At 42.9% G+C, this 26,931-nt stretch overlaps 1 protein-coding gene across 9 annotated transcripts in view; it reads left to right on the plus strand.

Moving 5' to 3' along the window:
- The window catches only part of MSI2 (musashi RNA binding protein 2), a 575,344-nt gene that overhangs the window by 382,193 nt on the left and 166,220 nt on the right, over positions 1-26,931 (plus strand). For all 9 annotated transcript variants that reach the window (XM_075590055.1, XM_075590053.1, XM_075590052.1 and 6 more), the window contains one exon: positions 4,512-4,594. In XM_075590055.1, coding sequence (XP_075446170.1) covers positions 4,512-4,594 — 83 coding nt within the window. The remainder of the gene's footprint in view (positions 1-4,511; positions 4,595-26,931) is intronic.

Consider the following 26,931-nt stretch of genomic DNA (forward strand, 5'->3'; position numbering starts at 1 on the left):
TCAGGATGTCCTGATGAGGTATTAGAGGAAGTAATTCAGGAAGAAAGGGACACATAACCATCTCCGGATGTTGGCTGACCCTTAGGGTTGACCGCATCAGAGTGTTGAAAGACGAGCAGGGACCTGCACTGATCCAAGGAGCACTACTTATTACACTGACTGCTTTTCCTGTGAGAGCAAAGCCGCCAGCCCCCTGTGTCTTCTGACCCTTATAAATAACACACAAGTAAACTCCTTGTTTGCTCCGAGGCAGTCGCAAACTACTAAATGGTGTTGTGCGCGTTTGGTGAACCCATTAACTTTTCCTCGTTGGTCCGGAAGTCATTTTTCTCCGCTGCCTAGTTAGTTAGCAGGGCTGGCTTTTCCGTGGCTGGTGCTATGTAACTTACTGCATTTTTTTTTTTTTTTTACATTTGTTTTGCTGCGAACCAGACCCAAAAAAACAAGCAATAACAATTTGAGAGACACCACACAGAATTAACCCATAATATTTGCAAGTGTGCCATTGCAATTGAGTGAAGTTATTGAACTGGAACCCTACAAATTCTAAATAATTTTAGATGAAAAAATAGGAAACCTAATTATTATAGTGATAATGGGTTTTATGGTCCGTCAGTGGATTCCTCACCTTTAAACATTATTCTATGTGAGTGGTTCTCAGGCAGACCTTTGTGAGCCATAGCCAAGTAAATCACGAAAGGGCAGATTCATCAAGCATCGGTATGGGTTATCGCATCAGTTTCTACGTTATCGCCCATTCAGTTAGATAGGAGTCAACGCCGGATCTGTTGCCCTAACCCATACAGCGCGTGATGAATCTCCCCCTGAGTTGTACTATAAAAAGGCCATACAGGGGTAGTTAAAAATTGACGAGAAGAAACGGTGAGAACAGAATGGTGTGTTCTTCATTGCTTCTCAAAGCTTTATCCATATTTATCTCCTGCTTCGGGCTAATGTTATATACTGTTTATTTATTTTACTTTTTGAAGTGAAACTTCTTTAGTGGCACCTATTCTGATGGGTAAAACGGGAGAGTTGTGGGCGAAATGTGAAACGGAAGTGACGTCACGGCTCCCCATCCCACCTGCCCCACATGCCTGCTGTGACATGCGGTGGCGGCGGCGATAGCCGCCGGCGCCGCTCCTAACGGCCGCTCCTAACGGCCGCTCCTAACGGCCGCTCCTAACGGCCGCTCCTAACGGCCGCTCCTAACGGCCGCTCCTAACGGCCGCTCCTAACGGCCGCTCCTAACGGCCGCTCCTAACGGCCGCTCCTAACGGCCGCTCCTAACGGCCGCTCCTAACGGCCGCTCCTAACGGCCGCTCCTAACGGCCGCTCCTAACGGCCGCTCCTAACGGCCGCTCCTAACGGCCGCTCCTAACGGCCGCTGCAATGGCGCGCATGCGCATTACTAATGGCGACTACGGCCTTCTGCGCATGCGCAGAAGCGGCTGGCAGCGGCTCCGTTCCCCCATGTCCGCTGCCAGGCCGCTCATGCGCAGTAGTCATGGGGACGCTGGAAAAACACGCATGCGGCTGGCAGCGGCACCGTTCCCCACACGCCCCAGCATGGTTTTCATGGCGACGCTATAGACGCCATGGCTCTCCTCACAGGGACACGGCAGCCCACACTGCTCCCCGGGGCCCTATGCAGGCCCTGATCTCCCGCGGCCTTTTCTCCCCTCCCGGTGCATGCCCGTGTCCCTGCAGGCCTTCTCCGGCCGCTGCCTGTGGGATGAGCCACTGCGGGTCAGTCTCAGGCCTGAGCTCTGGGCAGGAGGTGACTGTGAGTGGTGAGGGCGGGGAGACCTTCACCTCCCTGGGCCGGTACCGGGCGGGGAGCTGGAGCTGAGCCGCTCCCCGGCCCTGCAGGGCGGCAGCTTCTGTGGGGTAGAGCCCAAGGGGCTCCTGTGGTCCCTGCAGTCGCGGACTCCCTACAGGAGGCTGCTCCGGAGGGATGTGCAGACGAGCCGTGCGGCCGCCTGCTGGCCACGGCCGCCCAGGAGAGGAGCTTCATGCGGGAGGAGGTGACACGGAGCCTGGTGCGGGAGGGAAGGGTCTGGGGCAGCCTCTTCCTGCCGCCCGGTGAGTGCGTGCCTGGACTGGGGAGATGGGGTGTATCATTAGGGGGAGGGCAGGGGGTATTGGTGTGGCTATATTATTTGGGGTGGGGGACAGGGGTTATTTGGGTGTATCATTAGGGGGAGGGCAGGGGGTATTGGGGTGGGATTCATGGAGCTGTATTGGGGTGAATAGGTTAGGGGGATATGTGAGGTGCAGGGGGGCTGCGCATACGTCACGCAGGCGCACGGTCGCACACGTCACACGCACGCACGCACACGGTCACACACACGCACGCACACGGTCACACGCACAGTCACGCACACACACACACGAACAGTCACGCACGCACACATGCACAGTCACACGCATAGTTACGCACACTCGCAGTGTCATGCACAGTCACACACACAGTCACACAGTCACGCGCACACGCAGTCACACGCACACGCAGTCACACGCACAGTCGCACAGTCACACGCACACACACAAGGAATTCACGCTTAGTGCAAATACAAGGGATGTGTACGCATGTTCTAAGTCAAATTTATTTGCGTTTTGTCAATGAAATTGTATTTTGATTTTTAATTAAAACATCACCAATACAAATACAATTTCTGTGACAAAAGTCAAAGAAGTTTCACATACTATGCGCGTGCACAGCACACACAGCTTTTTTTTAAAATACTACATTTGACACGTGACAAGCTTGTTTAACTGATATAAAATGCTTGCAAAATAACATTTATACAGTGCATTGGGAAAAACCTGAGCAATACTTGGAGTATCTTTTTGAAGTTCAATTTGTTTTGTCTTTATTTCAAATTTAGATAAAGAGTACAGCAAATAAAAATATCACTTGTGAGAACATTCGCATGTCTGACAGGTCTCCCTGTCTTTCCTAATTCTGTTGGCATACCATTTGTCCACTGCAGCTGGGGATTCTGGGTAATAACATGAATGACAGAGTACAAATGGCAAAGAGAACGGGAATGAAGGGAAGGGGGGACGAATACCCGCACCACCCCAAAGGCAAATACATTCACAATCCCCTTATACATTATCCAACAGAGAACATTACAAAATATCTAGAAAGAGTTATAACAAGTGTATGATAAAAAATGAGCATTTCCCTATATTAATATAAAAATCAGATAGTCAACATATGAGGCTGAAGCTTAGAGCCTCCGAGATCTAAAGACCAGGGGCCCTAAACTGTACAAGATCTCTCAAGGCTAGTAAGTCTCTCCCAAACTCTAGATTCCCAGACCTTAATAAAAACATTGAGCTCTGGTTAGAGCCCCGTCCTTTTCCAGTGACCTTGCCATTATACAATTCTTGGCTATTATAATGTGTGTAACTAATAAACCTGCACATATATCCAGATCTAGAATAGGTTTATGTACTGTAATACACTTAACCCAAGGATCCCCTAGGGATGAGCGATTACGAAAATAAACAGCGGTCCTTAGAGACTTTATTTTGGGATGGATCACAATATAGAGACAGTGTACGTCTAAAATCATATAGACGTACAGGAGTATGAGGCCACCTATAACGAGTTTTATAACCACATTCCTTAATTAACATTGATTTAGGGAAGCTTTAAAAGTGTCCCATATTGGCGCCCAACATCTAAATATAAATGGGAACTTAGGTCTTCTTCCCAATAGGGGATATTTGTTGGCTTGACAACAGCTATAACTTTAAGAGTGATCAGGCCCTTCTGTATAGAACATGTTTACTTTTGTTGAAATATACTTTTATGTCTCTTTCTCTCCTTGTACTGTAGGTAGTTAGTGGTTCCCAACCTTTTTTCACATTGTGCACCACCTGCTAGAATATATTTGCCCTATTTACCCATAATAAATCTTATTGCCTACACATCAGACTATTGCTAACAAACTGACTGATCCCAGGCAGTATATAGTGTCCTCAACTTGTGGGGCAGCACAAGCTTAATAAGGCCCCAAACTGCACCTTCGCATAGGTGGTAAAGCCATCAGTCACTTGGTGCTTTGAATGCAAAGCATTGTGGAAATCGGTGTTGGAAAGTCCTGCTGTATTTAACAGCTATACCCCCACCCCCCAAGGTGCAGTTTTGGACCTTCCTATAAGTGCACTGTCACCACACGAGCTCAGGAACCCCACTATACTACCTGGGATCTGCCATTACATATTTTTGGGGGAAAATCCCTTCGAGGCACCTCACCCCTAGGGGTTCCTGAACCCCCTGTTGGGAATCACTAGTTTAGACTATTCAATGCCTGGGCGACCTGCGACATACTCCTTTCAATGTTAGAGGGCATCTAAAACTTAATCATTTAATATAACAATTTTATAATATTTTTCTACTCATTGCAAAATCATATGGATTTTTTTAATCTGTCTATTACTGGTAATGCCTTTTATTGTTTTGCTTTTAATATATACATATTTTCCTTTTTCAGGTTTTGGCTTTGTAACTTTTGAGAATGAAGAAGTTGTGGAAAAAGTCTGTGAAATCCATTTCCATGAAATCAACAACAAAATGGTACGTTATTTTACAATCTGCCATACACAGAAATGTGTATTCTCAATCGGTGAACAGACACCCTCACATGTCATTTACCCGAGGATATTTGTAAGATCTAAATGCATAACTATTTAAACCAGAACCATGTTAATGAATGTACAGTGGCGAGAAAAAGTTTGTGAACCGCAATGATAATTACGGAAATTACATCGTTTTTCCATGATAACCTTCTTGAATAAAAACCTGTCTGTTCTTAAATATCCAATAAGATTTTTATTAACCAATTCCATGTCTCTTGAAAGAAAGTATGTATGAATCAGATAAAAAATGAGTAATTAAGAATCGGGTATGTGCAAAAGTAAATGAAACCCTGGTTTTCTCAGCTAAATTAAAGGGGATAATTAGAATCAGGTGTTTAAATTATTAGGTGGATCTTCAGGGGTGAGTGTGGAAGGCCCTGCCCTATATAAAGATCAGAAACTTTGTGAGTTTGGTCTTCACAATACAGGTGTGTGGAAACACGATCAAAAGAAATCTCTGAGGACTTCAGAAAAGCAGTTACTGATGCTCATCAGTCTAGGAAGGGTTACAAACCATTTCTAAGGATTTGTGGCTGTACCAATCCACTGTTAGACAAATGGAGAAAGTCAACAGTTACTCTACCCATGAGCGGTAATCCTACCAAAATCTCTCCAAGAACAAACTGGCAAATCTTCCAGGAAGTCACAAAGAACCCACGCGTAATATCTAAGGATCTGCAGGTCACTCTCACCTTGGCTAATGTGAGTGTTCATGATTCACGTATCAGAAAAAGACTGAACAGCGGAAACCACTGCATTCTAAAAAGAACATTGTTGCCCATCTGAAGTTCACCAAAGAGCACATAGATGATCTACAAGACTTCTAGTACAATGTTCTCTGTACAGACAAGTCAAAGGTAGAACTTGTTGACCTCATTGAGAAACGTTATGTTCGGCGAGAACCAAACACTGCTTTCGAACAGAAGAACCTCATCCCAACCGTCAAATGTGGTGGGATTATGATGGTTTATGGCTGCCTCAGGACCTGAACGGTTTGCCATCATTGATACAACCATAAACTCCTGCATTGTATCAGAAGATTCCAGAGGAGAATGTCAGTCAATCTGTCCGTAAGATGAAGCTGAACCGAAAGTGGGTCATGAGTTGAAGCAGTTCTGTAAGGGGGAATGGGCCAAAAGTCCTCAAAATCCATGTGAGAGACTGACTAGCAGTTACAGGAAACGCTTAGTTGAAATCATTGCTGCTCGAGGTGGGGGTGCCACCAAGTACTGAATCTAAAGCTTTACATCCTTTTTCACACATGGATATTTAATGTTGAATCATTTGTGGATAAATAAATGTTGAAAAAGTATCATGTTTTTGTGTTGTTTGTTTGATCAGGTTATCTTTATCTAATATTGAGACAGATTAAGATCTAATAACATTTTAGGTTTGAATTATGTGAAAATCCTATTCATACATTTCGGTCAAGTAAACCTACAGTCTTTGAATCCAAGGTTTGCTTTGGTAGTGCATGTGTTTTATTGTTGCTGAAGGATCTATCAGCTATTTTGCACCTTGTTGAGATCCACAAGGGGTTCACAAACTTTTTCTCGCCACTGTATTTCGAGCTTGATATTGTAATCTTTTTAAAACGGTAGTTTTCCATTGAATTAAAATATTGATACATATCTCAAAGTTCACTTGTACGGTGGCCACTATTATATACATCTACAAATGTGTCCCTTATTGTTTTATATTGAAAATTGGGATAATGAAGGCATTCATCTGTCTTTTTTTGTGCATTAAAGTTCAAGGGATGTCTACTCCCATTTGGAGTGCGGTTCAGGACAGCTAGCCACCTAGTTAGGCCTCCATACCACGAAATGCTTGTATAAATCTGCTGGCCAGTGTCCCGCATACCTAGCTAGGAACCTTTTCACACCTCCCTTTTCTCTCTTACCTGGCTAAGAACCTTTCCACACCTCCCTTTTCCCACCCATACCTGGCTAAGAACCTTTCCACACCTCCCTTTTCCCACCCATACCTGGCTAAGAACCTTTCCACACCTCCCTTTTCCCACCCATACCTGGCTAAGAACCTTTCCACACCTCGTTTTGCCCACGTACCTGGCTAAGAACCTTTCCACACCTCCCTTTTCCCACCCATACCTGGCTAAGAACCTTTCCACACCTCCCTTTTCCCACCCATACCTGGCTAAGAACCTTTCCACACCTCGTTTTGCCCACGTACCTGGCTAAGAACCTTGCAACACCTCCCTGTTCCTGCATACCTGCTAAGAACCTTGCCACACCTCCCTTTTCCCCTCTCCTTGGGGCTGCCCAGCGATGTCCCAGAAACCACCTGACCAGGGGGCACATAGCCTTGGACGTTCATGACTCACCCCTTTCCTAACTCTTCCTGCAGCCTAAAGGTCCCCCGGAGTAGGCTCCATCCAGCCTGTGCACGTCACATGGGGGGACCCTTATGGGAGGTCCCGCCCAATGTAGTCTCTCAACTCAGTCTTAACTCGGTATTACTTCTGGGGGAGTCAGTATAGTAGGAGTCGCATGTTGCCATCAAGCATTGCTGCTGTGAATCGGCACGTGAGAACTCTGAGGAATGTGTGTGCTACAGCATCATAGAACTCAGCGGCGCTCTCTTGGGTTTTTTTTTACGTACAGTAAGAATCTCTGTAAAATATTAGATTAACTGCGCAGTACCCACTGATTCAGAGTATTAACAATGACATCTTTGTATTATATAATCTACTATGTGCCTGTGTGCATAACATTAATTATCAAAGACAAATATTGCAAGTGAGATAATGGGTGAAGACTGTGGATCTTGGTGACTTTTAACATTGGTGAAATGTAAATTTGCGTATATATGGAAATGTTTCCAACATATTTTCAGAAATGTGCACACACCCTTGTGTGTGTGTGAGTGTGTGCGTGCGCATGCATGTATATATATATATATGTGTGCGTGCACATGCATGTATATATATATATATGTATATATATATGTGTGCGTGCGCATGCATGTATATATATATATATATATGTATATATATATATATGTGTGCGTGCGCATGCATGTATATATATATATATATATATATATATGTATATATATATGTGTGCGTGCGCATGCATGTGTGTATATATATATATATATATATGTATATATGTGTGCGTGCGCATGCATGTATATATGTATATATGTATATATATATATATATATATATATATAATCAAAAAATAAATAGATGATACCGTTCTGTGGCTAACGAAATGCTTTTATTTGTGCGAGCTTTCGAGATACACTGATCTCTTCTTCCGGCGATGTTACAATGAATGAAGCAAGCAAAAGCTATACTATAAACAGTGTCTATTGGAATGTTATCTGTCCTGGTCCTTCCCCCGGTGTGGATGTGTTTTATGTCTGGAGTTGTCAAAAGGTTCCTGAAAGCAAGTGATGAAAGAGTGTGTATGTGTATCAGTGTGAATTAACATGAATGGAGAGCCCACAGTATATACAGTGCTTTACAAAAGGTGTGTGTGGAGTGGGAGCGGATATAAATGGTGTGGGTGTGGAAATGTGAGAGTTAGTAGCATACCTAAAAGTGTGTGTGGATACTATGTGGTCCCTATTGGTGTATAGGGATGGAAAAACAAGGAGTATAAGTATGTGTGAGAGACAGCTGTGTGTGCATACATATAGCACAGTATGTACAGACATGGCCTATAGCGCTCATGGGAAGAGAGTTCACTTGTGTCAGTAATGACTCATAAAATTTCGATCTCTGTTTAGGCCACTGCTAAGTGTCCCGAACAGTTGCATAAATTATATATATATATATATATATATATATATATATATATATATATATATATATATATTAGTGGTCGACAAATCACCAAAAAATCTGCTCGCCGAACAAAAAAATCTACTCGCCACTTAGTATCACACGTTTGCTGCTTGGGCCAATAGGAGCTCGCCACGATGTTAAATCCTCTCGCCCGGGGCGTGCAAATGTATAGGTTTGTCGAACACTGTATATATATATATATATATATACACACACACACACACACACACACACACACACGATTGTTAAATAGATGGTAGACACCGGAAGAGGCATCTCTATTACCCAAAAAGCCCTACGCGTTTCGCACAGTTTGGGGCTTTGTGAAGAGATGGGCCTAGAGACGCTAGGCTGTCCATTGTTACAATAAGTAACCAGAGGAATACCACTGTAAGCATATTGATACAATTTATATCTGTGTATCGGCTTTGCCAGCCCCTCCAGTACAGAAAGAACGAACAGCAGCAATTCTACCTGGCACTCAAACGCGAAAAACCATTCTCCGGAAGCCTACAGAGGTGTTTGCAGGCCCTGTAGGTTTGCGTTTCAGAGTTGCATCATATCGTTGTTGTAGAAGGAAAAGTCATTCAATACATTTTTTGATTACTGAGGAAAAGGCGATTAAATGGTTTTTTTTGACCAGAAAAAAAAAAATCTGTATTTAAAAAGGAAGGTATTTTAATATGACTAGTTCTGAAAATTGTTCTGAAGATTAGGTGTTTTTAATGAGTCCTTAGAGTGTATTTTCTTTACTACACCTATTTTCATGAAAAAGGAAAAAAAAAATGCACTTATTGAGTTTTACCTCTACAACGACAATATAATTCTTACAGGGTTTCTGTGTTTTTCTTTCTTTTTTTCTTCTTTCTTTTTTCCAGCTATTGTTAAACATTATGAAAGTTTGTCAATGCAAAAAATGAAGGTCATTTCTGTGCAAACTCTTGTATGGACAGTATGCTCCTTTATTTGGCAGATGGTGTACAGTATAATAGTACTTCGTGTCGACACGTTGGTTGAAGTAACGCCATGCTGTGATGACGGCCTGCAACACCATACTTACTGTGTAATGTGTCCTTTCAGCACTGAAAGCGTTAATTGAGAACAGTGAAACTGACTATAACAAAGCCAGGAGTTGCGATGCTTTGCAAATCTTCCTGTGTTTTCAGACTTTTATCAAGTACTGTTCTTTGGAAACGCTTCCCAGGCAACAAAGACAGAAACAGTATATTAACAGGGTATTTTATTTTAATCCACCTATTATTATAAAAAAATTTATACCTGTTTTTAAAATATATTTGTTCCCTTTTTCTCTCTTTGTCAAGCACTGCTCCTTGCTTCTTCAAACAGTGTAGTTATGTATGCATTGTATATTGGCCCCGTACGTGTTCACAGAGTATAAATTCAATAATGGAGCTTTTAGAGCGGATAAGATCAAAGCAATCTTCTTAGCATATGCTGGAGGCCTGACTCAATATTTGACTTGCTAATTCTTTCCTAGGGCGCGGAAATAATATTGTTCATTTTGTTGTTACTGTTAGGTACAGCGGGAATAAAATTAAAAAATAAAAAATAAATAGTTTTTCACTTCCTGCATTTAAATGCTGTTTTAGCCCCAAAATGTTATTGAATCTGTCCTCAATACTCACTATTGAACAATAAATGTAAAAAAAATTAAAGGTGCAGTTGCTTTCACAAAGATACGGTACTCGCTAATGCCCATCTCAATGCTAATTGGCGAAAGATTAACAGATTTGCATGGTCCCAAATATCCCATATAGGAGCCTCCCCATAATGGCGCACATGCTTACACATGCTTGAAACTCCCATACTCGCCATTGAAGTCAGATGTTTAGGCCCTTAGTGGTAGTGCTAGTACTTCGCTGATGAATATGTCCTAAAGCAAGAGCCTCACACTGGTTAGTTCCAGCATTGTTTTGCTCTTGCGGGCCTTAGATTTTTATACATATATACATATGACCAATTTTGATTGTGAGCTCCTGTGATGCCCTTTAAATGAGCAGTGCATGCAATATCCTACGTGTGTTTTAAAATAAATCCGTTCTGTAGTATTAGATACGTACTACATTTTTATTTTAAATCCATCTCTTAATGCCATTTTTAATGATTTGTAATATACAAGATCTTTGTAACACTTTCCTGTTTGTGATAATTTGTTGCAAATATTCCCAGCCGTTTGAGCTGCAAACTGTAAAAATATATGTTACCGTTGCAATATAAGGATACATTGTAGCTGCTGAGTTACACTGACTGAAGGATTATTTGAAACTGAAAGGCAGCCATTTAGTGAACCCTAGGAAGCAGGATCTTTGCTGATCGATAACGTAAGAATGAATCGATTGGCAGCTTAGGTAATTAGTTTTCAATAAAGGTAATCAAAGGCTGCATATATCAATATATAAAAAAAAGTAAGTGGCGTGCAGACTGCCTCTATAAAGCCGATTTGCCCTGGGGTTTTGTTTTGTGCTGGGGAGGGGGTGGGAGGCTTGGACAACTGTCTGTTGGAGTTTTTTTTATTTTATTATTACATTTTAATTAATTTTCCATGCAGACTACAAACGATATCAGAAAAACACTCTGATCTTAATCTTCTCAGAGGTTATTTGTGATCTACGAATGTCACTAAGTGAAAGGGATTAGCAGCCATTTTAATTTAGGTTGTGGTCTAATTTTTTTAGCAGTGAAACCCCCAGTGAACAGAGAAAGTACTAGTGAGGCGAAAACAGACACCAAGTTGTAAAGTATGGAATCGACATCTTTAAAACTTCAAATTATGGTATTTGATAATGCAGCAAATAATGCTTTTAAAATATCGAGTTTCCTCCAGCAGACTTGAATATCTCAGGATTTGTATGCACCCTGAGTGAACATGACATACGTTCTCCTAAATACAGATGTTCAGCCTTGGTGGGAGAGAGCTATTCATAACCATTGCACAGATTTCATGTTCATGGGGGGACACAAGTCTTTGTCCCATTGTATTCTCCATGATTCCACCTTGTTTGATGAACAATCCCTTGTGGATATTATGGAATATGTGATATCACCAATGTCCTTGGGCGCGCACATTAAATGGAAGGAACATCTCCAAAATATTGCATTATCATTTTCCCACCGGAATGTATATTACATCTGTAATACATGCTCAATTCTGCTTTGCTTCCTGCAACTATTTTTAACGTCTTGCATTCAAATTGAGCAAGAGAACTTAGGTGTCACATTGGAACATTCTTTGACAGTCACAATGTGTTCTGACACAACAATGCCATGTTGTCGCAGGGTGAGTCACCGTGAGGTTGAATGCAAGTCCTTACTTTATGCATCAATATTTAGCACTTGGCATTTTCTGATGATGTGGTCTTCTCAAGCTTTTGCTGACTATTTCAAAGACAAGGTGGACTGCATGAGGCACGTTCTATAGTGCCGGATGTGTGCTACGCCGTGACGCCTGACGTCAGTCAGCCTTTCTATAGAAGGGCCGCGCACGCGCAAGGCAGGGGCTACCGGCTCTGAAGTGTGTGTGTGTGTGTGTGTGTGTGTGTGTGTGTGTGTGTGTGTGTGTGTGTGTGTGTGTGTGTGTGTGTGTGTGTGTGTGTGTGTGTCAATGATTGCGGAACTAAAAAAAAAAATATTAATTAAACTTTTATTTTCTTTAAAAAAATCTTGCTTAGATCTTCCTTTCACTCACACAACCCATGCACACACATATACTCGCATATACACACATATACACACATACACAGCTCCCTGCTCTATAAACATGAAAAGCATGCGGCACGTGCACGCGCGTTTGTATAGGCACGCACGGCCGCATGCTGTATATAACAGCCCTTAGGCAAGAGATCCCCTCTGTGCCTTCCTCTGCACTTATAGCATTATCTGGAATCTCCCTCCATCTACTGTACTTGAAATGTGTTCTCCCCTGTAACAGGGGACAAAATATCTCGGGTACCTTCTCTCCCCCCCCCCTCTCCACAATCAGCCGATTTGATCCCATTCCTTCTCCTCTGACCTCACACTCTGAATCCTGCACTCGCTCACATTTCTTCTCTTCCCGGTCCTCTAGTCGTTTCCCTTCACCTTTAAACATAATATTGTTGAGAGATCTATAGTGAAGAAAAACAGCCTTGACTCCCAATAACCCAACTAACTATTGCCCTGTCTCTCTCCTTATGCCTCTGACTGACTGCAGTGGAAGCACTGTAGAGATAATGGGGAAAGGCAGGTTTGCGGACCTGTCTCGGGCATGCAAATGCACCCCCAAGTGATATTTTTATTTCCTTATGCCTCTAAGCTTCTGGAACGGCCTGTGGCTTCATGCATGCTTTCTTTTCCCAGCTCCTATGCTTTCCTAGACACACTCCAATAAGGTTTTTGCATTGTTCACTCAACTGTAACTGGATTCAGCAAAGTACAGTAGCAAATGATCTCCACACTGCTAAACTCCAAGGATTGTGCTTGACCTGCCTGTAACCTGTGTTACTGTTGACCACCCACTTCTCCTTCACACTCTCCACTCCCTTTGTGTTCGAGATAAAGCCCTCTCCTGGCTTTCTTCTTACCGCTGTCATCATTCATTTAGTGTGTATATATTGCTAACTGCCCCTCTTTCTATGTTGAGTTATCTGTTGGTGTACCTAAAAACTTGGAGACATCTTGCACCTCTTTTTCTCTCTCTGCACTCTCCCTTGGTGACCTTTTTAATTTATTTTTGCTTCAAGTATCACCTGTATGCAGACGAGACCGACTGTATCTATCCACACTGAGCCTAACGTCTGCCGTAGTCACAGGTCTCCAACTACTGTATCTTGTGGCAACCTTATCATGGATGGCAGCTAGCCGCCTTAAACTCAATATCCTAAACACGGAACTGCTTGTAATGCAACCTAAATAAAGACCTATTGTGCCCTTTCCCATCACATTCAGTAACACATCCATTTGCCCAAGCCAGTTTGTTTAGGTGTTATATTTGACTCTTCTCCATCTCTCCTCACCTAAATGCTAGTGCTATATCCCACTGCTTCTCTCACCACAACATTGCTGAAATGCAACCTTTTCTGTGTCTCTACTACTGAACTGTTACAAATATACCTTCATTGTCTCCCATCTGGACTACTTTAGTCCCCTCTTTACTGGCCTTAACCCTATCTTTACTCTCCTTCCCGCATCAACTGTTCAACAAAGCTTGTGAGTCGCCCTGGATGACTGCTACTAAACGAGAGTATCTAGTTGTAATACAAGCGCTAACCAATGCACACAAATTTACGCCTACTGATTCTGTTGGTCTCCTCACATGCCGATGAAATCCATATGTATTATTATATTCCATGTACTGTAAAAAAAAAATTGTAATACTGTACTGTCTTGTGAAAATTGTGAAGTTCTGCATATCGGGTTGGCACTATAGAATATTCATGTGAGGAATGTAGGAGTTTGTGTCAAAATAACCTGTGTTTTTTTATTCACCAAAATCTACTACTGAACACATGGGAGGTTAACTTCGAATAATATAATAATAATAATAAGATATAATCAGTGGAAATTAGCTGACCCCACGTGAATGAATATACTGAGAGCTTGTACATAAGATTGTGAACTGTTGCAAGTAAATCTAGGTACCATACATATTAAGTCTCAGGAGCTGCGCAGCTGGAGATATATACAGCTTAATCCCGTTATAGCGTGACCCGTTATAACGTGAATCCGCTTATAACGCGGTTTTCACGTGGCTCCCGTTTTTTTTTTTGGTTTTTTTTTTTCATTTAAAAAAAAAAAAAAAAAATTTACATTTTATTTGCACACTGCACACACTACCAGCACACCCTCTCACTGCACACACTCTCACTGCACACTGCACACACTCTCACTGCACACTGCACACACTCTCACTGCACACTGCACACACTCCCAGCACACACTCTCACTGCACACCCTCACTTTACACTCTCACTGCACACTGCACACACTCTCACTGCACACTGCACACTGCACACACTCACTGCACACACTACCAGCACTCACTGCACACTGCACACACTCCCAGCACACACTGCTCACAGCACACAGCACACTCTCACAGCACACAGCACTCACAGCACACTACACTGCACATCACACTCCCCCTCCCTACCTTTGGTGTCGGCTGCTGAGATCGGAGCGGAGCTGGCATCAGGAGGGGGGAGAAGGGGGGGTGTCGGGAGGAGGGGGGTGTCGGGAGGAGGGGGGGAGGTGTTGGGAGGAGGGGGGGAGGTGTTGGGAGGAGGGGGGGTGGTGGTGTGGATGCTGGTAGGGGGGTGAGTGAGGAGCAGGCTGGGACTTGGAGGGTTATGCCGTGGAGGGCCGGTGGAGGGGGATGGACGCCGGTGGTGGGAGGTAAGGAGCAAGTTGCGGCAGGTTAGCATTTTATCGACTAGTGGCAATACACCTGAAAAGGATCATATAATCACTCTGGGGGGGGGGGGAGGAAGTGGATGCCGGTGGAGGGGGATGGATGCCGGTGGTAGGAGGTAAGGAGCAAGTTGCGGCTGGACTCGGAGGGCCGCTGCTGGGGGATGTGTAGGGCTTCCGGCCACCTCTTCCTTCCCTCCTTACTCCCTCCCGATCAGGCGTGCGGTGGCCATTTTTTTTTTAAATTAGCGCGACCCCGGTTCTAGCGTGGTCGGATCGGGTGGCCTGTCTATATATATATCTTGCTTTACAGCAGTAGTGCACGTGACATAATATTATAACACAATGGGAATAAGCGCTTCAGACATGAAAGTAACAATAGGAAAATGAGTCCCTGCCCCGAGGAGCTTACACTCTAAGAGGTAAGCAGGGGGAACTTTCAGAGACAGAAGGAGGGCGTTCTGGTAAGTGGGTCTGTAACCTTGGGAGGGGGGGGGGACTTATAAAAAAATTTGATATACATGCAGTCCTCGGTTAACCGACACAATGCGTTACTCAAAATGGCGTTGGATAGCGAAACGTCTTAAAGCGAAACACATTTTCCCATAGGAACACTGATTAAATGAAAGGTTCTGTTCCTGAAGGCATTTTTAACACTAAAATACACCAAATATTTTACGCAGGCAATAAGATATGTAGCACACACATACATTATATAGTGTATATACTGTATTATATACTGTATTATATATATAATATAACATAATAAATAATATATTATATAGTATAATATATATATGCTCTTACGACACTTTGCAACGTTGTTTATGTGTATGTGTGTATATATATACACACACACACAAACAACGTCGTAAGAGCGTTGGATACGCCGTTTTGGTGTTGTAAACATGAACATAGGTATGCATTGCATAGCGTTGGATAAGCCATTCGTTGTAAAGCGAAGCGTTGTAAAACGAGGACTGCCTGTATATATTTGACTTCTAGGCTTGACTAAAAGAATGTTTAGTGCTTTTATCGGGATATCTGTTGAGAAAGGAGGTTGTTATGTACCCGTGCAGTATAATAGCCTTGATTTTGTTTTGCTATGACGTGTTCCTTTGAAAAGGAGTATCCTTCCTGGAAACGGTTGCTTTTTTTTCTTTGATGTCGATGAGGTGAAACACATTTGAGTGTTTGTAAGGGGCAAAATAAAAGAACGACAGAGTTGCTGCCCATACTGCTCTGATGTAGCATGTGGTGTTTCCTTTCAGGGCTTTGTTTTAATGTTAATGTGGTTTCTGGACATTTCGTCCACCTTGGGTTTTTTTTTTAACGTTTGGTTGTTTTTTAATTGTTTTCACCCTCCTTTAGACGATTGACATTTTGAGGCTTTCATCTTTCATCTGGTTACAATTCAAAGTGTTGCCTCGCAGACACCTGTGGAATATAATAACTCGTTCTCCAGGCGGAGTTAGCGTTGTCTTTGTGTTACTGGCGATCGACCAAGCGAGAGATTGAAGTTGAAACAAGAGATATAAAAGCTTTTGAAACTGATGTATGTGCCGGCACATTAAAGAGGGGGTATTAAACCACAGCTACAATACATGGACGCATTGAACTATAGAAGGTTAAAGGGAATCCAGTGAAAGGAGGGAGAGAGAGAGTGGGGGGGGGGAGGCAGGCAGGGGAGGGGGGCAGTCACAGGGGATAATACATTGATGGACAACAGACCATACACCAAGTGGGGTCTTAAAGCTATATGAGCATAAAAGTTTTTTGTTTTTTGAAAGTTAATTAAAAAATATACATATATTAAGAAAGTTGGTCCTAAATAATTCGTTGATTGATGCTTTTAAATCTGTAATGCACACTGGATTACTCTGTAAAATGAATAATCTGCAAGATTCAGTAGAAGTGTGCACTTTTGTGTGTCTTTAAGCATAAAATACACGCAACTCCTGCCGATAAGGGTCTCTCTTGAGTTAGGGTGACCAGATTTTGAAAATGAAAAACCGGGACACAATTTTTTTTTATTAATACAGCACATAACATTACGGAAAATGAAAATTATAATGATATTTATCTAATAGTGTCACGATTGATGCTGTATTATTAATTCTACCTCTTCCCATTCTCTTTCTACCTTCTCCCCCATCAGGGTCGCCAACCGAAATCATGCCCCTCCCCCCCCCCCCAAAAAAACTGTAATCGCCCAACCAAAAAATCTACTCGCCACCTAGCCCCGCACCTTAAAGAAATTTAATAAATTCCTAGATAGAACAAATAACAGGATTCGTTTTGTACATAAGTTTTATTGTATTACACTTATACTGTACTACAATGTGTGTGTGTGTTGACCTCACTAATCGGAAAAAAAAAAGAAAAAAAAAAAAAAAGCCAGATGTGAAAGACTTTCTGAACCCCTTAAATAGTGCTTGGACGCCCCCTCTTCACAATATCTAAAGCAGCAATCCCGCCTGGGATCTTACCTGATCCGCAGTCCCTCAAGGTACTATACTGGAGGGGAGGTGTTCCCTACCTGTCTTCCGAGGTCTCACGTGTGAAACTTGAGACAGATCTGGAAGAAAGCAGTATAGGTTATTTCGGTGTAGGTATACGGCAGTTAAGATAAGATAAAACAGAGAGAGAGAGTGGGTGAGGGTGACAGAGAGAGAGAGGGGGGAAAGAGAGAGAGAGGGGGGGGAAAGAGAGAGAGAGAGAGGGGGGAAAGAGAGAGAGAGAGGGGGGAAAGAGAGAGAGAGAGGGGGGAAAGAGAGAGAGAGGGGGAAAGAGAGAGAGAGGGGGGGAAAGAGAGAGAGAGGGGGGGAAAGAGAGAGAGAGGGGGGGAAAGAGAGAGAGAGGGGGGGAAGAGAGAGAGAGGGGGGAAAAGAGAGAGAGAGAGGGGGAAGAGAGAGAGAGAGAGGGGGAAAAGAGAGAGAGAGAGAGGGGAAAAGAGAGAGAGAGAGGGGAAAAGAGAGAGAGAGGGGGGGAAAGAGAGAGAGAGAGGGGGGGAGGAGAGAGAGAGAGAGTGGGAGGGGGGAGAGAGGGAGGAGAGGGAGTGTGTATCAGTGGCTGTGTGTGTGGGTGACAGACGGGCACCCGGGACAGGAGAGAAAAAACCGGGACAAATGGTCACCCTATCTAGAGTAGACACTGCCCAGTCTTTACTACCCTCTGTATAAACCATCTTCAATCAGCAGGAACTCAAAACTTTCCTATGGCACGTGCCGTGGAGGGCAGAGAGGTCATATCTGGAGATTTTCTATTTTTCTAAAGTAGCTTGTTTTGTTTATTACCCTTTATTAATTTTTTTACAGCATTGGATCCAGAGGGAAGGGTCCTCTTTTACAATAGCTCTGGAAACTCTCTGTTTCCTGAGATATTTATCGGTGTAGTTACTGGTGTTTAAAGCTCCATTCAGGGAATTAATAATGACCTTTAGGAAGCCGTAACATGTTGCAGGGCGGCCGTTTAAACACCCATGAAGTTATGTTGACAAGTAATCACGGGAATCGGGAAGTGTTCCCCGGAGCGAAACAAGAATGCGCTTCAGCTGCAGGAGAAGACCCATCGGTTCCAGTGCTGTAAAAAATAAACAAAACGACTATGGTTTAATTCGGCGGGATTGCTGCTTTAAGTTTTGTTTAAGATGACGCTGTAATGATCATCAACTTTATACACTATGGATGTGTATTTTCTAAAATAGGGGGAGGAGGAGGTAACCTTTGCTTTCTTTTTCCTGAACGTTCGCTGAAAGGCGCTCCACTAAATAACGTCAACCCATTTCTTCCCTCCCATTATTTCGGTCATGCACAACCACATTTTCTGGTGTAACTTGGTGATGGAGATGCCTGAGTTAAAGGAATGGCGGGCATATTGATTTCTCTCAGCACTAAACTTCTCTTTGGGACAGGCCTCCTAGTGAGAGAAAATAAGCCGTTTTGTAGCAGTGGACTAAAGGGAGAAGAAAATGCCCAAATACAATGAATTTTAAAAAAAAAATCTAAATAGTGTTGAACACGTAGGAAGAACCATTGAAACAATTCTTTGCATATTTGTAGTTGTGGTAAAGGCATTAATGTATAGTTGAGTTCATCGCATCATAATGTGTGATTGTACTACGCAGTGCCCATATGTTACCGGGGCTGTGTGAGCACATTTTCATTAGTCTGAGCGAGAGAAGGAGCTGCTGCTCTGCGATCGGCTCATTTTGGTTTAATGTTCACAGTTGGTAGGGGGTTATTTGCGCAGTTTCGGCCCATTGGCATCTCTGCTGTGAGACGTTCCCATTGAGCACTGGTGGATGTTTGCTTAGTATGCTGCTTGTCCTGCCCGTGACTTGCTGCAGTTGTTCTCTCTTGGCAGGGCAGGTTATTGTAGAATGGCAAGCAGCGCATTGCTGGTTGCCCTGGCAGGGTTGCCCTGGAGGGGCTAATTATTACCAACTGCTGAGGTATATGCCTTAAACATCTAGTGGATGGAGTGGTGTGGGGACGTGCTGTTTTTGATGTCGCTCTGCATTTAATGCAAGTGCTGCATTTTTTACATTTGAATATATAAAGGTGCTATTGATTTACTGATGTTGGTTTTTCTTGCGCTCCTCTCTTTTTTGTGTTATATTTTGTAGAAAGCTATTAGAGGTGCAGTCCCACACTCGGCTAGTTGGTTTTTTTTAGGGGCCTCTACATGGGGAGTGTTTGTCAATCAAGTCTTGTCTTTACCCTTATCCCCTGTCACATCTGGCCTGACGACTGGAACAGAAAACGGATCACGTAATTGCTCCAAAGCGCGTCACGTGATGCGAAAGTGCCGGAGGGTCTGTGGCCACAGAGGTGGCACGAACCCCCACGAACCCCCTGCACTGAAAGGGTTAATGAAGGCCACAATCTCATGGTGTAAAATCTGTGCAATGTTTTTTGTTTTGTTTTTTGTTTAGGTTTTGAACTTGTCCATATTAGGCGTCACCCACTGATCATAATGATGCTTTTAGCAGAATATATCCTTTCAAAGCCTTTCCAGTCCCCTCGCTGACTGATGCACAATACTTGAAAAAACTAAATCTACTAAAATTCTATTCCGCTTATTGTACCAGGTCACTAGTCCACTTTTGAGAAAACGTGCTGAACCCACTCTATTGTTCTAATTATGCAAACGTACCAGCTACATATGGCATAGTTAACAGTGCACCAATTTATTTTCCTATTTAACTCAATAGAGCTGGAAGTTGATTAACCAACAACGTTGTGTTACCCCAATTATTATAACTTCTAATCTGTGCAAACCAGAGATTGTTCATTTTACACTTATTGAATGGGAATCGATAACATCGTTAAATGCTCACTTCTCACTATATGGAAAAAGGGGAGTTGGATAACAGTCATCTCAACCTTCACCATATTTCCCTTCTCTTTATTTATGCCCAAGTTGTTGATGCTTTGGGCCAGATCGATCTGCGAGAATAAGGTGTAAGAACAAAGTTTAAAACCCATTTAAACCCCTATAGTGTCCATATGACGCTCCGTGAACGTCCTCATGCTTTTTTACCCGTCTTCACGTTCACTGCAACCTTCCTCTTCCATTCCCATCATTGGTGAATGTGTCACGGGTACGTGATCATGATTCCGGAATCCCGCGAAACTTCCGCCAGCAGGGGGAGTGAAAATAAATCATTCCACAGTAATGCCCCCTGCTCCTCTAAAACACTGTCTTTGTTTTGCCATGTTATCTTACTGCAGAATTCTCTGCATTCTCGGCACATTATGGAAAGAAACCATTTCTCATTTTTATTTCAAGTCATTGATCTCCTCGGCAATTAGTATCCTCCTTCCTACAATGTGATTGTCTGTTATTATGAGAGCTGGGCATGAGACACATTACGCGTTTTGTCACTTTTCTGTTGAAGTCAATAAGGTATTTAATCACAAGAACAGTTTAGACCAAGTAAAGCCGTCACAGCTATCACAGTACCAGGTGTTCCAGAAACCACAGTAATTATATTTATTTCTTAGGAATATAAGATAGGGTTTTGTCTCCACATCTGCATTGGCTTCTCTTTGCTGTTTGGAAAACATTACATCCATCAGTGTTGGGTGGGACACATTAAGCCACACTTTCTGAACTCTGAGGAGGTGGTTTCTGAGTCATGTAGCCTGCCATTGCCACACTGTGGAATGTCATGTCACAGTGATGATGATCACCCAGGGTGCAGTGTCACCCAAGCGGGCCTCCGGTCGGGTGAAGCTGAAGGGTTCATTATGCGATCCAAACGTATTGTGATGTGGTTTTTAATGGGAAGGATGAGAAAAGGTTTGATGCGTTGGACAATTAGTACTTTTGTATTCGTTTCATGAGCACTGTCCTGATGAGCATGTCACGTTTAGATTTTTTTAAAACCAGTTTTATAGAAACTGTTAAGCTAAAGGGGCTTCTCCGTACCTGGATATAACATTGACAGGGTTCTTTGTGTTGACTATATGTTTAGGAACACTTGTCTGTAATTTTGTACTCAGTCCTTTTATCTTCCGCATCAACGTTTTTTTGAATGAGATTATTATCATCATCATTTATTTTTTAAGTAAATAGAGGTCTCCACTTAAGGGGGCATCGCAATAATTTACAGTCAGTTTGAGAACAACTACAATTAAATACAATTATTGTGTTACACATGAGACAGACAGGCAAAGCCAGAATTATAATAATACATGGTTGCAAACTGACCTTTGTTCATTTAATGCAGACATTTCATGGACAGTTAGAGATATGATTATAGGCATAAGTAACATTTACAGATTGGATTAAAATTGTTAGAAGAGGTAGGATACGCCTGCAATGTGCTGTTAGAAGAGGCCCTGCCTCAAGGAGCTTATAATCTATAGGCACGGTAGGTTGAAACATTGGCTACAGGGGATGAGAGGGCTGATGAGCTTCAAAATGCCATAGAACAACTGCAACATTACCAAACATCAGTGTACGACAGCAAACGGTGACGCCCTTTAGCTGTCCTTCAGCTGATGTCTTTGGGGCGACTCAGGTGTTATGTCCCAGAGATTCTTTGATAGAATGAAACAGCAGCATAGCACAGTACTGGACCTCACATGCAGGGGAAAGGGACTGATGAGCTCCAGGTGGTCTTTGAAGCATCTCTTTTCCTCGTCCTGTTAACCCCCATCCAAGATGGACAGGGTCAGTGAAGGCATATTGGGGAGTCTCTTAAGGAGACGCATTTGGGGTGACTCCGGTGTTATTAGTAGCACTATTAGTCTTGAAATAGTGTAGGTATGGTGTGATACTTTTTAATAATGCATTAACATGAGAGTTCTTCATAGATTAAATGTAAGTGTAGAGAACATGCAAAACCTCCCTGGTCTCCTGTTCAAGTGTGAAGAAGTCTTATGGTGATCTTTTTTCAAGATTAATACATTTTTAGAGTTTATTACTTGGGCACGGTTAATACTTCACTGATACCTAGCAATTTTAAATGACAACAAGAACAAATACGTGCATGCATGCCAATGTATGCTTCATAAAATCACAAGTCTCACTCCTTTGCATCTCCAGCTGCAACAGGCAGAAAGTCAATAAATCTCCTCCTTCACTCTTGCTACACAGGCTGCCAGGCATGTGTACTCCATATCCAAGGACCAAGTTAGACCTTCCTGTAGCTCTCAGGACAAGGCTACAGGCGAGGCACTGTGCTATAGTGCCCAATGAGGGGATGGAGCTAATGATGGTTTGGGTGGGGTTAGTGACAAACTGGCGGTGGGGGGTCAATGATTTCATGCAGCAAGAGTTTCCCCATAGGAAATGTTGGTATATATTCATTTGTAACACTTACTTTACTCCCATTGTTCTATATAGGTTCTCAACGGGAAATATTCATTAAATTGAGAATGATTATTGGAACATTATGGCACGAAAAATACAATTTACCTCAATGGAGTTTCTGTGCGATAGCGTCTCAATCGGCCCGGTTCATTATGGCGACTAAACAAAATGAATGATGCATCATCAAATCTAAACCATGATAAATAACTATGTTACCCACTTCACACCATATTGACAAATAATGGTTAATGTATTTTTAAAGATGCATCGTTGGAGCTTGGTAAATAGCTTCCAAAACGAGATTTACTGGAACACTTCCATGAGGATGCCTTGTAGCTAATGAATGTATAAAACCAAATCTGCACCACAAAGCAGGGCCAGCTGCTATAAAGCATTAGATTGTGTTATATTTCTTGGCTGCACTCAGATTATGTGTAAAACGTCAGACACACACACACACACACACTACCCCCCTCAAATACACACACACTATCCCCCTCAAATACACACACACACACACACACACACACATTATCCCCCTCAAATACACACACACACACACTATCCCCCTCAAATACACACACACACACACACACACACACACACACACACACTATCCCCCTCAAATACACACACACACACACTATCCCCCTCAAATACACACACACACACACACACACACACACACACACACACACACACTATCCCCCTCAAATACACACACACACACACACACACTATCCCCCTCAAATACACACACACACACACACTATCCCCCTCAAATACACACACACACTATCCCCCTCAAATACACACACACACACACTATCCCCCTCAAATACACACACACACACACACACTATCCCCCTCAAATACACACTACGCCCCCAAAAATATACACACAAACACTACCCCCCAAATACATACGCACACTAACCCCCCATCCCCCCCAAAAAATACACATACACACTGTCGGGCCTCTCATGCGGGTATGCGCCGACGCGCCGACGTCACAGAGAGGCCCGGCGTGGGGCAGTGCAGGGGGCAGGCAAGCAGCTGGGCAAGCCGGCGAAAAGTTTAGATATGAATACATTTTGCTTTGCTTGGTGTTCTGGCACCTTTTCCCCTTCCAGGACACTATCACTTATTGGGCCAGATACATCAAGCTAAGGAAAAATGGAGATGTTATCAACAAAAATCAGTACATTTTTGGAGGGAACACCTCCGGTTTTCCTTAGCACTGCTTGATGTATCTGGCCCATTGAGTTAATCTTGGAAATCCTAAAGTTTGGTTTTAGGACTCTGGCCAGTTAGTTTCCCAAATGCAGTTTGAAAGCTAAAAGATTCTTTATATGAGAATGTTTTATCCACTTCATGCAGTGAAGTAAAGACATTTTAAAACCAATATGTCAAAGTGCACTGAAAGCTCCAGGCCTACAAAACAGTATAATTATAACTGAAGCAGCTTGTCTATTTTCATCTTTCACTCTACTGAAGCCTGTTCTATTTTCCGTGTGTGCGCAGTGGTCATAAGTGGTACTGAGCCTGGTTTTAATACTTGGGATTGTATCAAACATCAGGCTGCAGCTCTTTGTACTGTATTTTGGAAAGCTTTCGGCACGCTTTATGCTAGGAAAATGGAAAGGGATAAAGTCTTTAACATTAACTCCTTCAAATAAAAAGCGGCACCATGGGTTGTGGGGCCTGGGAATGAAAGGTACTGTGTGGTGTTACTCTGGAGCTATAAATGAAAGCATTGGTTGTCCATGCCACCAGATCGCACACATTCTGACCACTGCTTGCGAGAGACGACATCTCCTTTGCAGGTAACAGCGCTAGGAATAATACTCATCGCTGGTCCCGTCGACAGCAAAGGCAGACATGGCAACTCTCAATGATTTTCTGTTACTCTGTTTGCAGTCGGTCTCACTGATTTTTTTTTTTAGCAAAAGTGATCTCTCCGATTTTAATGGCATATCACATATGAAAAGGAAAACAGTTTTTTTTTTTTTTTTTTAAAGTGCAACATATTGATGCATAAACCACAAACCTCACAGATATCAGTTTTTGGAGGTCGGCATGTTTTTGGCAAAGGGATAATTGATTCTGATGTCAGTGAGCGAACATTTCAATTTGTCAATCATTTACTTTTACACTACCACCTTGGGTGCACAGGTAGTCTCATTTATTTGTTCTACCTATATAAATCCGTTGCACGCACCGTTTTATGTAATGCCAGCACTGGGTGGGCTGCAGCCGCACCGTGGTATCCAGGGAGGGCTCAAGAACTCGTATCCAGATAACATCAGATGCATTGACGTTTAGCTGGTGCCTGCATGTCCTCTAAATTTAGCACACACTTTCTGCTGATGCTGTCATTTATAAGGAGGCAATGTCAACCGCTGAGTGAGAGGAGCCTCACTGAATGAACCCATTTGCTGCAAGAGGAGCCTGCAATTCATTCCTTTTTGCAATGAGAAGCAACTCCCCGAGGCAGTGAATTTGGGTTACAGAATCTTACTACAGCTATCCCATCTGTTCAATGTCAAATGCACACTTCTATCTAAAATCATATATAAGCCATTGTAGCAGGCACTCGTTAGTTAGCGCATCGCTGCGGGACATGCACAAAGCCAGCAGGACAAGAGGCCATCGTCGTGAATCAGCCGCGTGTGAAAAAGGGACGGGGCTCGCACCGTCACCTGCGGGAGCGCACAAGCTGGGTGGAGAACGTCTGCTGCATCTGTACACCATGTGAAGGAAAGGACAATTACAGGAAATATGGTTCTATTGACTTTTTTTGTTTGTTTAAAAAAAAAAAACGTGAATACCTACAGACAAGTAATTGTTTATTGTTTCGTTTTGACAATGAACTAGAGCGTTTATGGTAAAGTAGGATGCGCCTCTAAACTAAACAGACAACAAATATATTACAATGTAATGCAAATGATGCAGGCGGGGGATGTACAGGCGAGTGTCGTTGTTGTTCAGCTACTGAATGTTGCAAAGCAACTTTCCAGTAAACTATTCTAGATTCATTGTCACATAAACATCACACAAGAATAATAATCCAGCACCCCTACATCCCTTTGTGGAAGTGAAGACACATTTAGACAGAATACTGTAGTTGAGTATATGGAGACGGCGAATATCCAGGGTGAAACTTGACACAAATCTAATATGAGTTGGAAAATCAGCATGTCATTCGAACCACTGTTTCAGGTTCACCATACTACAGGATGACTTTAGACTATGGGTAGAAGCTCACACAATTGGGACTCTTCATACTCCTGAATATAGTATAACAAGAACTCTATATGGCTACTTATAGAGGTCAACCAAAAAAAAAAAACTCAGCCTCTCCAATGACATTGGAGTTCTAAACACCCGAGAGGTTTTCCCACTTGAGTCTTTTATCCTGTTCCCGCTGACATTTAGGGGGATGGAACAGTTTGCTGTACCTGTGTAGTGAGAGGTGCACTAGTTGTGTAGTGTTCCATTCTGGGACAACCATGCTCAAAGGGCCCTAACTTAAGGGACCCCTTTAATTCACACCACCTGACGGAAGACGAGTGTTACACAGTGAGGCACTGAGACTGACAAGACAGCCATGGTTTCTGAAGTGGTTTGTTTGTCACTTGCACTCGTTGCCACAAGAGATTTAGCGATGACGCATGGCTTTTGAGGCAACAAGCACAGCATCAAGTTCCTTGTGAGAACCCAGGGCTGTAAAGATCTGTCACTTCCATCTGTCAACTGGAGGACACAGCGGGACGTTTGTTAATCGAAATAAGACATTGAAATGAAGACAAAATGAGTAGACGTAAGTGAACAAAAACAGAATGAACCCATTCAGCGCCGGAGGGGGGTACTTGTGCTGGTCAATACATTGTAGTTATTTTTTTATTTTTTTTAAAGAACAGGAGGAATAAAAAGGCATTAGTGGTTTGTAAACAGTGGCGATATTCGTATTATTGGCTGGAGCAAATTGCGTGCTTATTTTTTAAGAAGGCGATCCACGATCCGGAAAAACTACAATCAAATACTTGGAGTAGCAGGGGTGCGCAAACTGGGGGGGCGTTAGATTTTCTGGGGGGAGCGCAGCAGTTAGTTCCCGCACTCTCCCGCAAGGCATTTAAATTAAATGCTGGGGGACCACGTGAGGCCTCTGTAACTAACTTACCTTGGCTTCCAGCAACGCGTCATTATGGTAACCCGGCGTCAAATGATGC

This window comes from Ascaphus truei, chromosome 3 (genome assembly GCF_040206685.1).
Source record: "Ascaphus truei isolate aAscTru1 chromosome 3, aAscTru1.hap1, whole genome shotgun sequence".
Classification (NCBI taxonomy): Eukaryota; Metazoa; Chordata; class Amphibia; order Anura; family Ascaphidae; genus Ascaphus; species Ascaphus truei.